At 36.8% G+C, this 17187-nt stretch overlaps 1 protein-coding gene across 1 annotated transcript in view; it reads left to right on the top strand.

Moving 5' to 3' along the window:
- The window catches only part of TMEM131 (transmembrane protein 131), a 216902-nt gene that overhangs the window by 135527 nt on the left and 64188 nt on the right, over positions 1–17187 (top strand). The window contains exons 12-15 of the mRNA XM_037056831.1: positions 8154–8262; positions 14761–14869; positions 15950–16103; positions 16193–16363. Of these exons, the coding sequence (XP_036912726.1) occupies positions 8154–8262; positions 14761–14869; positions 15950–16103; positions 16193–16363 (543 nt within the window). The remainder of the gene's footprint in view (positions 1–8153; positions 8263–14760; positions 14870–15949; positions 16104–16192; positions 16364–17187) is intronic.

Below are 17187 nucleotides of genomic sequence, written 5' to 3' on the forward strand. Positions count from 1 at the left end.
CTTGTGACTGATGTCTAGTTTCATAGCATTTGGAGTCAGAGAGGATGCTTGATATGATTTCAGTCTTCTTACATTTATTGAGACTTGCTTTGTGTCCTGACATGTAGTCTGTCCTGGAAAACATTCCATGTGCACTTGAAAAGTGGGGGTGAAAATTTGGGGTGAAATGCTTTGAAGATATCAATTAAATTCATTTGATCTAATGTATCATTTAAGGCCGCTGTCTCCCTGTTGATTTTGTGTCTGAAAGATCTATCCATTGAAGTCATTGGGGTGTTAAAATCCCCAACTGTGATTTTATTTCTCTTCATCTCTCCCTTTATGTTTATCAAGGTTTTCTTCACATATTTAGGTCCTCTTATGTTGGGTATGTAAATATTTACTAGAGTTATATCCTTTTGTTGGATTGTTCCCTTTATCATTATGCAGTATCCTTCTTTGTCTCTTACTGTAGCCTTGGTTTTAAAGTCTATTTTGTTGTATATAAGTATTGCTACTCCAGCTTTTTCCCCTTTTCATTTGCATGAAATACTTTTTCTCTCCCTTTATATTAATCTGTCTGCATCTTTCAATCTGAGATGAGTCTCTTGGAAGCAGCATATATATGGGTCTTGTATTCTTGTGATTCAGCTACCCTTGTGTGTCTTTTGGTTGGAGCATTTAGCCATTTATATTTAAGGTGCTTATTGATAGATGTGTATTTAGTGCCAATTTATTATTAGACTATTTCTCCTTAAAGCAAGCCATTTAACATTCACTGCAGTACTGCTTTGGCGTTAACAAACTCCTTTACCTTTTTCTTGTCTGGGGAGCTCCTTATCTCTCCTTCAACTTTAAATGGTAGCCTTGCTGGGTAAAGTAGCCATGGTCTTAGGTCCTTGCTTTTCACCACCTTGAATATTTCATGCCTCTCCCTTCTGGCCTAAAATGTTTCTGTGGAGAAATCAGACAACAGTCTAATTGGTGCTGCCTTGTATGGAACTGCCTGCTTTTTTCTTGAGGCTTTTAGGGTTCTCTCCTTGTCTTTAACCCTTGCCATTTTAATTAGATGTGCATTGGTGTAGGCCTCTTTGGTCCAACTTGTTTGGGACTCTGAGCTTCCTGGACTTTTGTGTCTTCCATCACTAGATTAGGAAGATTTTTGGTCATTATCTCTTCAGTTGGATTTTTGATCCCTTGCTCACTTCCTTCTTCTGGTATTTCCATGGTACAGATGTTGTTATGCTTCATGTTGTCCAAAATGTTTCTCAAGCTCACCTCATTTTTTTTTCAATTTTTTTTCTTTTTGTTGCTCTGCTTGGGTGTTTTTTTCTACCTTGTCTTCCAAACCCCTGATGCAGTCAGTCCTCGGCTTCCTCTGACCTACTATTAATTACTTCCAGTGTATTATTTATTTCAGATATTGCATTCTTTATTTCTGACTGGTCTTTTTTATGGTTTCTATGTCCTCTTTCATGTTCTTGAGTGTCCTTATAATCATTATGCTAAAAACTCTTATCTAATAAATTGCTTGCCTCCATTTCGTCTAGTTCTTCTGGAGAATTCTCTTGTTCTTTCATTTTGAGCCTGTTTCTTTGCCTTCCCATTTTTGACTGTCTGTCTGTGTCTGTTTCTGTGTATTAGGTGGATCTGCAGAGTCTGGTGCAGACCCTTGTCAGATACTGTTTGTAACTAGCCCTGTGCAACATGTTTGGAGCTATCAGTGATCCACAGCTTGTGGCTCCCTTTGTTAGGTCTGTGTGTATACAGAAAGAACTAGGCTGCGCACCAAGGCAGCTTTTACGAGCACGGGACCCAGGTCAGCTAACGTCTCAGAGCTCCCAGAGATCCATCTTAGTTGTTAAACTTATTCATTGATATAGCCTTAAGTTGTACTCAGTATCCTGGATTAAGTTCTGTCCGATGGGGCAGAATAATTCCTATAGGCGGGGCTATTGCTTCCCTTCAGGCTGATGCTCCTTGGAAAGGAGTACTCTGCCTAAGAAAGATGGCTTCTGCATTATGGGGAATAACTCAGCTCAGCGATCTTGGCAGATGTTCCTTTAGTTCTCTCCTCAGAGCCACCAGCCCCAAACTCTCCTCACATGTTTCTAGTCCACTCTGCCCTACCCTACCTCTGCCAGAGCCCAAGGTAAGTGGCTGTAAATGAAATTTTGTGTGTTGGCCCTTTAAAAGCCTCTGTGAGTCTCCAGCTATCTCTTCCTGGCAGACAGAATGCTTTTTCTGTCTAAAGAATGCTTTTCATAGCTGGATGTTATCTGGGTTCCTTTCCCAGCTCTGGTGCTGTAGGCAGTGGAACCCAGCTTGGGGTTTGGACCCCACACTTCTCAGGGGGAGTGCCCTAGCCACTAAAACATTCCTCCAGCACTTCACCTGCTGCCCATAGGAGCCTAGCCATTCCTCTTGCACAAAGAGATAGTTCCTACCAGTCTCTTTGTGGTGAAGTGGTTTCCTCTGTCTGTGGTTGTAAGGTTTCCCTCCAGCTGGTGTTTAGTTGGTTATTCAGGATGATTTCTCTACATTGTAGTTGTAATTCCAAATTGGTCCTGGATTGAGATTAGTGCAGCTTCCACTTATTCCTCCGCCGTCTTGGGTCTCTCCCACACATACATTCTAGATTTTACCAATCAGTTTAATGCAAAGACCTAGGAATCACTGCTGTAGGTTAGCATTTTTAAATCTTACTGTTACCCTGAATTGTGATTCTTTTCAAAATTTTCTGGCTTAGTTACCAGGGTTCCTTTTATAATGAAATACAAATTTCTCCTGTTAGATTTGCCTTGGTTGCCTTGGCTGTAATCTGCTTACTTTGCCTGAACTTGCTTATGCTGGATTTCCTTTTAGTCTGTCATTTACATGGAGCCCATTTACCCTATTCATGGTAACGCGGACATACTCCCTTCCCAGTCCTTGCCTTCTCATGTGATCAGGTAACTGACCTCCATAGAGGGGTATTGTGCAGCACAACTTCCTGGCAGCATCCAAGATTTCTCTTCAGCTGTGGACAGCTCTTTGCCTGCTGGTAGACCACCTTGCTATTGCCTCTGTTTGAGATGTCAGATCATTTTTATTGTTTGTGTGTCCTGTGTGCTGTTTGTCTGTTACTGGCTTCTTCAGTGTGGGGAAAGCTATTGCACAGAGTAACGTGAGAATAGGAGCTTTTGTGCTTGTTGGGCAGACTTCAGGCCTGCAATTTCTTCTCCAAATGTGAGGGTTTAGAGATTTGATGGGAAAGTGCCTTTACACAGCCCAAACGATCTGGTCCAACTTTTTACACACAACAAGTGGACTGCAGTCATGTCTTTTTCAATAAACATTCTCTAGAAAAATGAAATTAGCAATTAATCTAAGCATGTGAATGAAAAAATGCAGTGTTCAGTCCATTTATGATGGAATTAAATAGGCCCATGAACCCACTTTTTTATTTGCTCTTTCTATGGGCCAGGCACCATGGAAGGTACTTTATAGGGATTACGTTATTTCATACAACAATTCTATAAGGTGCACAGGTCATAGTTATTCAAATAGTGACTTATTCAATGATAAAAATTCAAAAGGTACGTAAAGTTCATTAAGTATGTGATGACATTTAAGTCTGTATGAGTATGTAATTTTAATTTCAAATTTGTATTGCTATAAAAAACTATTGATATGTGAATGTTTGTATACCTACATCTGTATCTACCTATGTATGTATTTTTTCTAATATCCAAAGCCTTTACCCAGTGTTTTGTAGTTTTGTCTTATTTTCTTATTCATTTATCCCTTCATTCAATAAATATTTAATGAATATCATTTATATACCACCTCCTATGCTAAGTACTGAGAATACAGCAGTGAATCAGACAGCAAAGGTTATACAACAAGATTATAAATCAAGCCCAGTCGTGTGAAATAAATACCACAGAATGGCATGTAAGGGGGAGGGGAATGGTTTAGATAGGGTTGTCTGGGAGGAGCTGACATTTGAGGTCATAACTAGGACTAAGAAGTAGGCACCCATAAGAAAAATTGACAGATGAGTGTTCCCAGCACAGGGAGCAGCAAGTGCAAAGGTATGAGGCGGGAACAGCTTTGGATGTCATGGGAGACCCAGAGATTAAATGTAAAATGTAAGGGTTGGAGAGTCACACAGGGCTGCTAAGATTCTGTGACATGTTTAGATTTTATTATAAGTGCAGTGAGAAATTGAAGAACTTTAAGCATTTATGTGTTTGGAAAAGGTCACAGTAGCTACTTTGTGGAGAATGAACTACAGAAAATTAGAAATCTTTTGCAGAGGTCGACTCGAGAGATGGTGGTGGCTTTTCCTGTATTTTTCTGCATAATAAGCCACACGTAAAGACTGATGCATTTTAGCCCTGGCTATTGTGGCTCAGTGGACTCGGTGCCGGCCTGTGAACCAAAGAGTCACCAGTTCAATTCCTAGTCAGGACACGTGCCTGGGTTGCAGGCCAGGTTCCCAGTAGGGGGAGCACGAGAGGGACCACACATTGATGTTTCTCTCCCTTTCTTTCTCCCTCGCTTCCTCCTCTCTAAAAATAAATAAAATCTTTGAAAGAAAAAAAAAGACTGATGCATTTTAGAAGGGCCTTTGCTTTCCACCATTTCACAAATATGTCATTTTCAGGATGGACTAAGCAGTTTTAGAAGCTGGAAGGTTTGTTTGGGGGTTTTTTAAATTCCCCTTCAGGGAATTTAGCCTCTTCATATTTGTAGATAGAGGACTATTAAAGCAAGCAACTCCAAATACAAATTCCCCACCTATTAGTGGGCAAGGTACAGAGGGTCAAGCCTTCCTGACATTGATCTTCTAATGCAACTTTGAGAATATTTAGATAACATTTCTAAGACATAAATGCTGCATAAAATATGTAGTAAATTTGCTTGAGATGTTCTAAGAGGAACAGTTGCCTGAAGTTTCCTTGCTAATTGATGAATAAAAGTCACAGATGTTCTTACTCATTTTACCAATATCAGCTTGATATGAGCCTTAGCAAATTGTGCAACTATTGTCTACAATTGTTAGATACTAGAAGGTTATTTTCCTTGGCTTGCTCAAAGGTTGTAAATAGGTTCAGGAAGTCCTGGGCTCTGAGTCTCACTTGACAGTTACTGCACATTAGTTGGTTGTGAGTGTTGTGAGACAAGACTGGATATGTTTGGAACATGTGGGAGGCTGCCTTTCCAGGGAATCTTGCCAAATTTTTTCTACTTCTATATTGTGTTTAAGAGGCAGCTAGAGACTGATACTGAAACTGATGTTAGTATAAATATGCTTATTAGAAGTTAATAATTACATATTTTTTATTTAAAGCCACCAGAATAAGCCAACTATTTCAGTATTTTGTTTGTTTTGCTCTGTTTTTGTTCCCTTGGAAAATGGGTTTTAGCTGACTTATGGTTTTTTAATGGTATTAAGTGAACAGTTCAGACAATTTATATAAAACACATTGATTGAATATTTGCTTACTACTAGTGAAACATGTTTTAAAGTAATAACATTGAATATAAAGTTTTCCTCTGATTAGAAAAATCTTAGAAATGGTACATTTCATGCAATAAAAACATTTTTTCATCAACTGTCTTAAGCTCTTACTACTTACAGTGACTATATTTTAGTAAGTATCATCACTAAGCTTTTCCCATGTGATGCTCTAACACTCAAAAAGTGTCCTGACTGTCAGGACCACATGTAGTCTTTAAGTATGTTTGGAACAGTCTGGGTCCTCTTGCCATTATGTTGTAGTCAGTGGAGCAGGCAAGAGAGTGTGGAGCCATATATGTGTAAGTCCTTTGCAAAGTTCTGCAGCACTTTATAAGATCATGTCTAACGACCTTGACCGCAGGATAAAAGTGAAAACACAGCAAAATTAATAGATTCAAAAAATTTTGTAGCTAGATGGACTCTTAGGAAATATCTAATCCAATCCCCTGTGATGGAAAAAATCAGGTCCGGAGTGGATGGGCGGCTTACTCAGACTCATACTTACGAACAGGTCTCTATGGGATTGTCACATGTGCTTCTGTACTGCTTCTTTCTCCTTCAGAAAAAAATATTAGTGTAGTGTTGTAGTACGGCATAGTGGAACCAGATGAAACATTATCCAGTTGTAGTTCATCTTACAGTTCACACTGCTGTGAACACACACACACCCTTGTAAAGGAAGAAAGAGATTTATAGTGATTGCTAACTATAGTAAGCATATTGATGATAAATATATTGATATGATCAAATCAGCACTCAGCCTCAATTAGAGATTCAAAGACAAATGAGGAGTTGTCAAAGAGAAAAAGGAAGAAAGGAGGGGATAATGTGGGGGAAAGGGTGAAGGGTGTACAGGAACAGGTATAAAGGACACATGGACAAAAACAGGGTAGGGGTGGAAACAGGGGAAGGTGGGGATGGCTAGGGTGGTGGGAAGGGCGGGGAATGCGGAAAACTGTACTTGAACAACAATAAAATTCAAAAGTACTTAATAAAAATTTTTTTTAAAAGAATGAGAGTTTCGAGAGATCCTGAGGCCAAGTGCTAAGGCTATGGAGATTTCGGGCACAGAAATTTGACAGAGCCATCCTTAAGGCCATGGTTCCACGCTCAGTCAAGACTTGCTGATGGCTGAGTACTAACCAGCAATGGGGCAGAGATGCTGTGCCTGCAGGTAGTGGAAGACAGTGTTTGTAGTCACTATGTGTAATACAAACATGTATTACATGTGACCTCATGGGGTATCAGGTGAAGAAAGGCCCTGGACTCATTCTAGTTCTGCCTCTGATGCCTAGCTATTAAAACATCACTCAGTACTGCATGGTTCTCTTCACCTGTAGACAGGGAAGAGTCTGGGATCTTTAAAGTTCCGTCCAATGTAAAAGTGCTTTGTGTCCCTAAGGATCATGAATTAAAAAGTTACTGCACTTAAAAATGTATTTATTTCTTAAGTTTGCTCAAAAAGTACAAACTTTTACTGTTTCTTTTTGTTACTTTAGGGCTTTTTTCCTCTAATAGAAAGGCCTTATTTATTACATTTAAAGAGTTCTGACGTTGTCCCAATTACACATTCCTGCAGTCGCATCACTGCTCAGTCCCGCAGCTTGGAGTGAAGCCCTGCCCCCGAACAGCAGCACCTCACTTGCACAGTGCTCCCTAGAGCACTGTGGTAGTTACCTTTAGAAATGGGTCTGCAACACTGTCTTGGCAATGGGGCACCAGCTCCCAAGTTCATATTTATTGTTCATCTTCACATGGATTCTTTAAAAGGGACTCATAAATCTTTGTATCTCCCTCTCTTCCATTGGCCAAAAAGTCTGTATGGTTTTTTCCATAAAATAAGATACATTTTTCATTTTCACCAATAACTTTATTGATTTGGATATTTTGAGTATATTAGCTGTCTACCTCATGGGATAATGTTGATTGTTATCACTTAACATCTCTGTTTGATCACTGTCAACTTCAACTGGCCTACCTGACCATGCATCATCAGCAGCAAGAGCTCTCCAGCACAAAGCTTCACAAACCACTTTGGGTACATTCCATCAATCACAACACCTTCTCCATATACTGCACAAACCTTTTTCTGCATTGCAGTTGTGTTTTTACCTTTCTTGAAATAATAAAGCATAATATACCCAAAATGTTGCTTATTTTCTTCCATCTTCAATATTAAAATGTCTACACAAAAATTCACCAATTTTGATAATATTTTTAAAGCCATGCTGACAGTATTAGGACAGCTGTCACAATATAGTCTAACAAAATTGTTTTGAATGAATTTAAAGATAACTAAGCATGACTAGAGCCATCTTATGGAAAAAACAAACAAACATTTTGGCCAACCCAATACAGGACTTAGACATTCATTTGAAAAATAAAGACCATTTTTTCTATGTATTCATACCCAGTGTATTAGTTTGTCTATAGATTTTTACACTCATCTATCATACATTTTTCTTCTGATTTTGTTTCACAAGGATATTCTAATAAAATTAATTTGGCATCTTATTAGTTTGGCTTGTTCTGTCCATTTAAAGGGACCACATGAAGTTAAAGTTCTAAAGTTTTGGTTCTGCTTTACTTTTCCAGTACACTTTCCAGTGTAATGTAACTGAGCCATTAGACTAAAACAATGCTCTCTGTATTTTTTTCTTTACAGAGTGTCCGACCCACACCCCAAAATGATGCTATAACGGTACACTTTAAAGCAATTACCTTAAAAGCTTCAGAAAGTAAATATACCAAAGTTGCAAGTATTAGTTTTGATGGTAAGTATTCAACTTTTTCTAATACAGTGCTCTTATTTTGATTAACTAGAAAGTCTCTATGTCAACATCTTAATATAGAAATCCTGACCATTTTATAGACAGATTTTATGTTACTACTTCAGTTGAGTCTTTTTGTAAAATATGAAGAACTATTTCACTGTTTTATGAAAGAAAATAACTTTATAAACCTAAACTAATTTTGACAAGTACAGTAAGAATGGAATTACATTTTTGTAATCTGAGTTCTTCCACATATATTCCCATTATGCTTTGTCTTAATTATGAAGTCCTTAATTTTTGTAGTTGGGTAGTAATTTATTTGAACTTCAGAAACATGTTTAAATTTGAGAGCATAAATATTCTTTTTAACATTTTCATATATTGGCTTTTCTGAGCAAGGCAGACAGTCCTGCCTAAACTAAAATAACCTTAACAATAGTATTATTATACTGTATACTTTGACACTTGAAATATTAACTCAGCCCAGACTTTAACATATTTGAATAGCACATTTTTATTCATTTTGTTCACTTTAGTGGAATATTTACTGAATTTGCTATTATAAGATTTTTCAAATAGTGAATTTATAGCTGCTTAACCCTTTGTGATTAAATTTAATGAGAACTGAAACTGCAAATGGGGCTTGTGTCACTGGGGCCCATGCAAGTGAGGGGCCCTGAAACTTAAACTTGGGCTTCCCAACAAAGCCATCTCTGCACATACTCCACACTGGACATTGAAGCTGCTCATCAGATGAGAGTACTTGCTCACTGATGGCCTCCTGCGTGTGTCAGAACACCAGAACTCTGCACAGTGTGAGAGCATTGTGCTTACAGCTTGCACATGGAGAATTCTCAGGAGGGTCTGGAGCAACTGCACCGGGTGGGCACCATCTTCAGTCTTTTTCTCACGAGCTCAGAGAAAACTCCAGAGGAAATCAATATGAAATATATGGCATGCTGTCGTAAGCCAGCTGTCAAGTAGTAGGCTTGTAGAAGGTTTCGATGCCACGGTTATTTCCAAGATTGTGATAAATTGTCTGTTCTTAAGATACCATAGTTGTGACCACCAGTGTCAAAATCAGCAGGTGCATTCTCTTTTCTTACCAACAAAGAGAGCAGCCAATAAATAGTAATTCCTGCCCCTTGAGTTAGTGCCCACCCTACCGATAAGTTCAAGGAATGGCAAGACAATGTTATCCTGGCCTCCCACGCTCTTCTCGTCAAGCTCCTGGACTGACAATTTAGTGAATGTTTCCATTCCTGAGATGAATGACTGTCAGTAATGTTGGTTCTTCTGAGGTCATAGACTCTAATTAAAATAAGTGCTTCTTAAAAAAATTAGGTAAAATGAAATACACAGGCCAAGGGGAAGCATTTTTAAAGCAAGTACTGTGTGTCTTAAAGTCTATTTTGTCTCATATAAGTATTGCTACTCCACCTTTTTTTGTTTGTTTCCATATGCATGAAACTTTTTCATCTCTTTACTTTCAGTCTGTGTGTCTTTTGTTCTGAGGTGGGTTTCTTGTAGACAACATACATATATGTGGATCTTGTCTTATCCATTCAGCTACCCTGTGTCTTTCTATTGGAGCATTTCATCATATGCCTATTGGCCATCTGTATGTTCTCTTTGGAGAGGTGCCTGTTTAGGTCTTCTACCCATATTTTACTTGGATGTTTGTTTTTTGTGTGTGTATTGAGTTTTGTCAGGGTTTTTTTCTTTTTTTTAAGTAGAACTTATTTTTTATTAATTTTTAAAAGATTATATTTGTTTATTTTTAGGAAGGAGAAAGAGAGGGAGAGATACATCAGTGTGTGGTTGTCTTTTGCATGCCCCCTACTGGGGACCTGGCTCTCAACCCAGGCATGTGCCTTGACTGGGAATCAAACCTGCGGCCCTTTCCTTCCCAGGTTACTGGGATACATAGTACTTGCTTTAAAAATGCTTTCCCTTGTCCAGGTTACTGGAAAGCAAAGTTAGCTCAATGCCCAATCCACTGAGCTACACTAGCCAGGACTCAGTTGTGTCAGTTCTTTGTATATTTTAGATATTAGCCACTTATCAGATGTATCACTGGTAAATATCTTCTCCCGTTCAATAGGTTCCTGCGCTGTGAGAAATTTTTTAGTTCGATGTTCTGTTTATTTTTTTGTTTCCCTTGCCTGAGGAGAAATATCAGAAAAAATATTGCTAAGAGAAATGTCAAGAGATTTTACTGTGTATGTTTTCTTTTAGGAGTTCTATGGTCCCAAGTCTTAAATTTAAGTCTTTAGTCCATTTTTTAGTTTTTAGTGTGGTATAAGATGGTCTAGATTCACTTTTTTGCATTTATTTGTCCAATTTTCCCATTACCATTTATTGACTACACTGTCTTTGCCCCATTATATGTTCTTGCCTACTTTGTCAAATATTAATTGACCATATAAGTGTGGGTTTATTTCTGGGCTATTCTGTTCCTTGGATCTATATGTCTGTTTTTATGCCAGTGCCATGTTGTTTTGATTATTGTGGCCTTGTAGTATAGTTTGATATCATGTAGCATGATAGCTCCAACCTTGTTCTTCTTCCATAAGGTTACTGTGGTTATTCAGGATCTTTTGTGGTTCCATATACATTTTGGGGTTATTTGTTCTATCTAGTTCTGTAAAATATGCCATTGGTATTTTGATAGGAATTGCATGGGATCTGTAGATTGCTTTGGGTAGCATGGAAATTTTAATGATACTAATTCTTCCTACCCGTGAGCACAGTATATGCTTCTATTTATTTTTATCTTCTTTAATTTCTTTCTTCCCTGTCTTACACTTTTGAGTGCAGGTGTTTTGCCTCCTTGATTAAATTTATTCCTAGGTATTTTATTTTATTTTATTCTTAAGATTTTATTTCTTTATCTTTAGAGGGGAAGGGAAGGAGAGGGGGAGAGAAATATCAATGTATGGTTGCCTCTCGTGCGTTCTCTGCTGGGAACTGGCCTGCAACCCAGGCATGTGCCCTGACTGGGAATTGAACTGCAATCCTTTGGTTCACAGGCCCACGCTCAATCCACTGAGCTACACCAGCCAGGGCTTATTTTATTTTTTTTGATGCAGTGGTAAATGGGATTGTTTTCTTAGTTTCTCTTTCTGATAGTTCATTGTTGGTATATAAAAATGAAGTTGATTTTTCAATAAGTTTGTGCCCTGCTACTTTAGTGAATTCATTTATCAGTTCTAGTCATTTTTTGGTGGCATCTTTAGGGTTCTCTATATACGGTATCATGTCATTTGCAAGTAATGACGGTTTTACTTCCTCCTTTCCAATTTGAATGCCTTTTATTTGTTCTTCTTTTCCAATTTCTGTGGCTAGGGCATCCAATACTATGTGTATAAGAGTGGTGAAAGCAGACATCCCTGAACTCAAGGGAAGTACTTTTAGTTTCTCCCCATTGAGTTTGATGTTGTTAATGGGTTTGTCAGGTACGGCCTTTATTACGTTGAGGTATGTTCTCCCTATTTCCACTTTGCTGAGAATTTTTATCATAAATGGGTGCTGGATTTTGTCAAATGCTTTGTCTGCATCTGTTAAATGTGATCATATGATTTTTGTCCTTCATTCTGTTTATATGATGTATCATGTTAATCATGATTTGCAAGTATTGTACTAACCTTGTATTCTAGGAATAAATCCCACTTGATCATCATGTATGATCTTTTAAATATATTTTACTGAATTCCATTTACTAATCTTTTGTTGAAAATTTTAGCATCTATGTTCATCAGGGATATTAGCCTAAATGTTCTTTCTTTGTAGTATGTTTATTTGGTTTTGGAATTAGGGTAATGCTGGTCTGGTAAAATGAGCTTGGGAGTCTTCCCTTCTCTAGAATTTTTGGGACTGATTTGAGAAGGACGTGTGTTAGTTACTGGAATACTTGGTAAAATTCACCTCTGAGGCCCTCCAATCTAGGATTTCTTATATTTTTGTGGAAAGTTTTTTATTACTTCTATTGCACTAGTTGTAATTTGTTCAAATTTTTTGTTTCTTCTTGATTCAGCTTTAGAAGATTATATATTTCTGGGAATATGTCTCTTTCTTCCAAATTGCCCAGTTTGTTGGCATATAGTTGCTCGTAACATTTCTAGATAATCCTTGTTAATTTTTGTGCTGACAGGTGTTACTTCTCCTATTTTATTTCTAATTTTATTGGGTCCTCTTTTTTCTTGATGAGTTTGGTTAAAGGTTTATCTATCTTGTTTATCTTTTCAAAGAATCGGCTTTTACTTTGATTGATCTTTTGTATATTTTTAGACTATTTGATTTATTTCTGATTTGATCTTTATTTCCTTCCTTCTATTCATAGGCTTTTTTGTTGTTCTTTTTCTAGTTTCTTTAGGTGTAAAGTTAAATTGTTTAAGATTTTTCTTATTTCTTGAGGTAGTCCTGTAATGCTCTGAATTTTCTTCTTAGGACTCTTTGCACTGTGTCCTGTAGGTTTAGTTTTGTTGTATTTTTATTTTCATTTGTCTGAAGGTATCTTTTGATTTCTTCATTGATCTTATTGTTAGCCCACTCATTGTTTAGTGACATGTTATTTAGCCTTCATGTGTTTGTGTATTTCAGGGTTTTTTATTTTAATTGATTTCTAGTTTCATAAGGCAGTGATTAGAGAAGATACTTGATATGATTTCAGTCTTCTCTAATTTATTGAGACTTGTTTTATGTCCTAACATGTGGTCTGCCCTGGAAAATGTTCCATGTGCACTTGAAAAAAATGTGTATTCTGCTGCTTTGGGGTAAAATGCTCTGAAAAGTATCAGTTAAACCTGTCTGGTCTGGTGTGTCATTCAGGGCTTCTATTTCCTTGATTTTCTGTCTGATCTTTCCATTGAAGTCAGTGGTGTATTAAAATCCCCTACAGCGCCTGTTAGTGTCAGTCTCTCCCTATATGTCCACCAATATTTGATTTATACATTTAGATGCTCCTATGTTGAGTGCATAAAATTTATAAGGACTTACCTTATTTTGGGATTGATCCCTTTATCAGTGTGCAGTGTCCTTATTTGCCTCTTATTATAACCTTTGTTTTAAAGTCTGTTTTGTCTGATACAGGTATTGCTTCTCAAGTGCTACATTTCTTAAAAGTAGTTTTTATTATCATGGGACAGTCCCGCCACCTTTCACCTCCCACTGTACCTCCACCACCCCAGATTCCACCACAAAAATACCACTGGGATTGCTGTGACGATCAATAGGAAATGTGTGCTTTATTTAACTTTTTAATATTTTCAGAATATAACATATATCTTAACTCTACAAGCAAGCATCTTTCTCATCAGGTCACTATTCTTTAAGATTTTTAACTGAATTTTCTTGAGGTTTTTGAAAACTTTATTTATTAAAATACCATGAAATGCTTTAATTATGGCCCTTGTGATCAGCTTTACATCAGAATAAATAGTGAAAAACTAAAAGCATCCAGAAGTGGCTAAAACAGCAAATGAAGAAATTAGTCTTAATGAGGATTTTAGAAACCTAGTCGTCATCTATACTTAGCCACACACTAGATATCTTCTCTTTTTTTTTTTTTTGCATCTTTTTTTGTGCCAAAGTTGGATATCCAACACCCATTTGCAGAACCCACATGTAAATTCTCCTAACTGGAAGTCTTCCTGAAGTATTTTAAAGGGGATAAAGATAAACAGCTTCTTTATTTGCTTTGAAGGGAACATTTTTATGGGTACCCAAATTGGATCCAACTGAAACTATTTCTGTAATTCCAATGAAAATTACACAGAACTGCTATAGAATTTAAAGGTTTTACTTCACCTGTGAGGAAAGTGTGATGGCAGAGAAATGATGCCTCCTCTTACTACTGTAAGTTAGGGTTGGCTAACATAAGAAGTCAGAGCTCAAAACTTTACTTGATTTATATTTATAGCAAAACTCTGGTCACACAAATAATGTTTCTTTCTCAGTGTGGCTGTAAACCAGTGTGGTTCAGTGAGGGGCAGTTTTGCTCCCAGGGACGTTTGGCAGTGTCTGCAGACATTCTTGATTGTCACAGCTGGGGATGCTACTGATACTAGCAAGTAGAGGAAGTTTAGCAAGTAGGATGCTGCTAAACTTCCTACAGCACTCAGGACAGCTACCCTACCCCACAACAAAGTATTACTCTGGCATAAAATGTCAGTGGTGCCAAGGCTGAGAAACCCTGCTATAAACATAAGCAAAGCAAAAGCTTATGGCTTTACAGAAGTAGCTCAAATAGAGTGGTTTTCCTCCTGAATTATGTTCATGTTTATTCCTTATTTGTTTGTCCCGTTACAGCAAATTAAAACATTATTCCATTTTTGTATGAAAAGTGTGATATTTGATTTAAAATGTTGTAAAACTATTCTGCTTATCAATTTGAAAGCTCAGCTTTGCCTTTAAGGCTTTTTCAGTCCACATAGCCACTCTCACACTTCTCTGTATGAAGTTGACAGATTTTTATGTGTGTTTGTGTCTGTGTTTCAGCATCAAAGGCAAAAAAACCATCTCAGTTTTCTGGGAAAATCACCGTTAAAGCAAAGGAAAAGAGTTATTCTAAACTTGAGATACCATATCAAGCAGAAGTATTAGATGGGTGAGTTTGTCTTGAAATAAGCTTTGCTATTTTTTACTAATCAGTAACTTCTATTTTCCTGCTAACTGACGTGAGCAAAAAAGTAATAGCCAAATTCACATAAACTCTAAGGAATTGTTGAAAAGAATGACTTAAATTATTAAGGAGAAAGTCTCCTATATTTTGTTTATATTTTACTTAGAAGAAAAAAGTAAATCGGATGATGTGCTTTGGGCTTAAAATGAAGTTTTGATGACTCAATAACACAACAGTAAATGAGTCTATAAGTCATTTGAACCATTTCCTTTCTGTAAATTCCTTGTGTAACCTGGAAGTGGTTGTAGTTTGTTAGTAAGGTATATTGTCAGTTGAAGTAAAATCATTTATATTCCCTTATAAACTCATATTCACTGTTCTCGAATTATAACTTTTTATAAATGGTCAATAATATGTGTAGTTCATTTCCTAATTATACAGTAACCCAGCAATTTTCAACCTTTTTCATCTCATGGCATAGGTGAACTAATTATTAAAATTCTACAACACTAAATAATGTATTTTTGCTGATATTTATTGCTGATATAACAAAAATAGGTGTAATTTTGATTCATTCACACTAGACTGCTACTGTGTTGTCAGTTGTCTTTTTCTTAATTTGAGAATCTGAGGGAAAAGAGGTCAGTGCCTTGACTAAATAGTTAGGTGATGCATGTTTTAAAAATTTTTGCAGCATACAGTTTATAAATCACTGCTAATAACCAATAATAGCTTAATATCCAACCTGATAGAGACAAAGCTGGTTGCAATTGAAGGATAAACTTTTTAAGTAGCTTACAACTCTTTCTGTTAATATGTTCTTGGTTTTAATTTTTTAATTATATATAATTCAATAGAGAATAGTTCTTTATATTCCATGTTAATATTTTACAAGTTAAATTTTGTTTTAAATCATGTGGTCAATCAGTAAAACATTTACAGTTCTAATTCTCTAATAACAGTCCTTAGTGCTAAACATAAATTATCACTCACAACAAGAGAATTTGGATTTTATGTTAACAGATGGAAATAAAAATAATTTATATTTTTTGTTTTTTCAAACAGTTATTTGGGATTTGATCACGCTGCAACATTGTTTCACATCCGAGACAGTCCTTCTGATCCTGTGGAAAGGCCAATTTACCTTACTAACACTTTCAGGTTCGCGATCCTCATTCATGATGTGTTGCTACCAGAAGAAGCCAAAACAATGTTTAAAGTATGTGTGGGACCCCTCATACTTTTAACTTTACTGATCTACCAGCTAGGAGATGATAACACAGTTTTTCCTCTCCCATTGTTTTCTAGGTTCACAACTTCAGCAAACCAGTTTTAATTCTTCCAAATGAATCAGGATACATTTTTACTTTGTTTTTTATGCCATCCACATCATCTGTGCACATAGATAACAACATTTTACTTATTACTAATGCTTCTAAATTTCATTTGCCTGTGCGGGTATATACAGGCTTTTTAGATGTAAGTATGTTTATCTACCTTTAAAATTTAAACTAGCCACCCATCTTCTGTTTTTTCGGGTATCATTAGGCAATCATTATTAGGCACCTTTGCATTTGGCCATTTTCTGTTCTCTACAAGTAGGTCTCATTCCCCCCAGTCTGTACTTTCAAGATGACTGGCTGGTTTTCACTCTTTCCAGCAGCTGTCGCCCCTCGTGATACAGTTGAATCCTCTAGTTACAGTCTCCACATAGATCTTCTCCATGTTCTTTCTCTTGATCTTGCTTTTAAACTGTTACAATCATGGGGAAGCTAAAAACAAACAAAAGAGAGAAGAATCATAATCAAGAATAAAATAACAGGAGGTTGAAGAGGGAACTATGTAGGGAAGAAACCAGGCAATATCAGGATGAAAAAAAGAATCAGATAATCAAGAAGAAAGGAAGGTGGTAAAGACACATGGTTGGAATGAATAGTGATCTAAACAGACAGGAAGAACAAAGGTCTCCTTAGTACAGACAATAAGCCTGAGGAAAATCCAAAAAATATGTCCTCAGAGTAGTCAATGAAAAAGTTTATATGAGAAATGAAACTGATAGGAAAAATAAAAAAATGAAAATGTAGAAATGTAGTTCTCCAAAAAGCCAACATCAAGAAGAACATTAGGGCTAGAGGGACCTTCATATTATCCTGCTCCTTCATCATGTTTTAGGTGTAAATGATTGTGCATTTGTAGCTGCTATCATGATGCATGGTGTTCACTGAAACCTAGGGCTTCCTGCTTCCTGTTCAAGAACTCCCTCCATGCCCTCCCTCCCCTTCAGCGTTCTGCTTTTTTATGTG

Source organism: Sturnira hondurensis, unplaced genomic scaffold, assembly GCF_014824575.4.
Source record: "Sturnira hondurensis isolate 20B ecotype Veracruz unplaced genomic scaffold, ASM1482457v3 Scaffold0009178, whole genome shotgun sequence".
NCBI lineage: Eukaryota > Metazoa > Chordata > Mammalia > Chiroptera > Phyllostomidae > Sturnira > Sturnira hondurensis.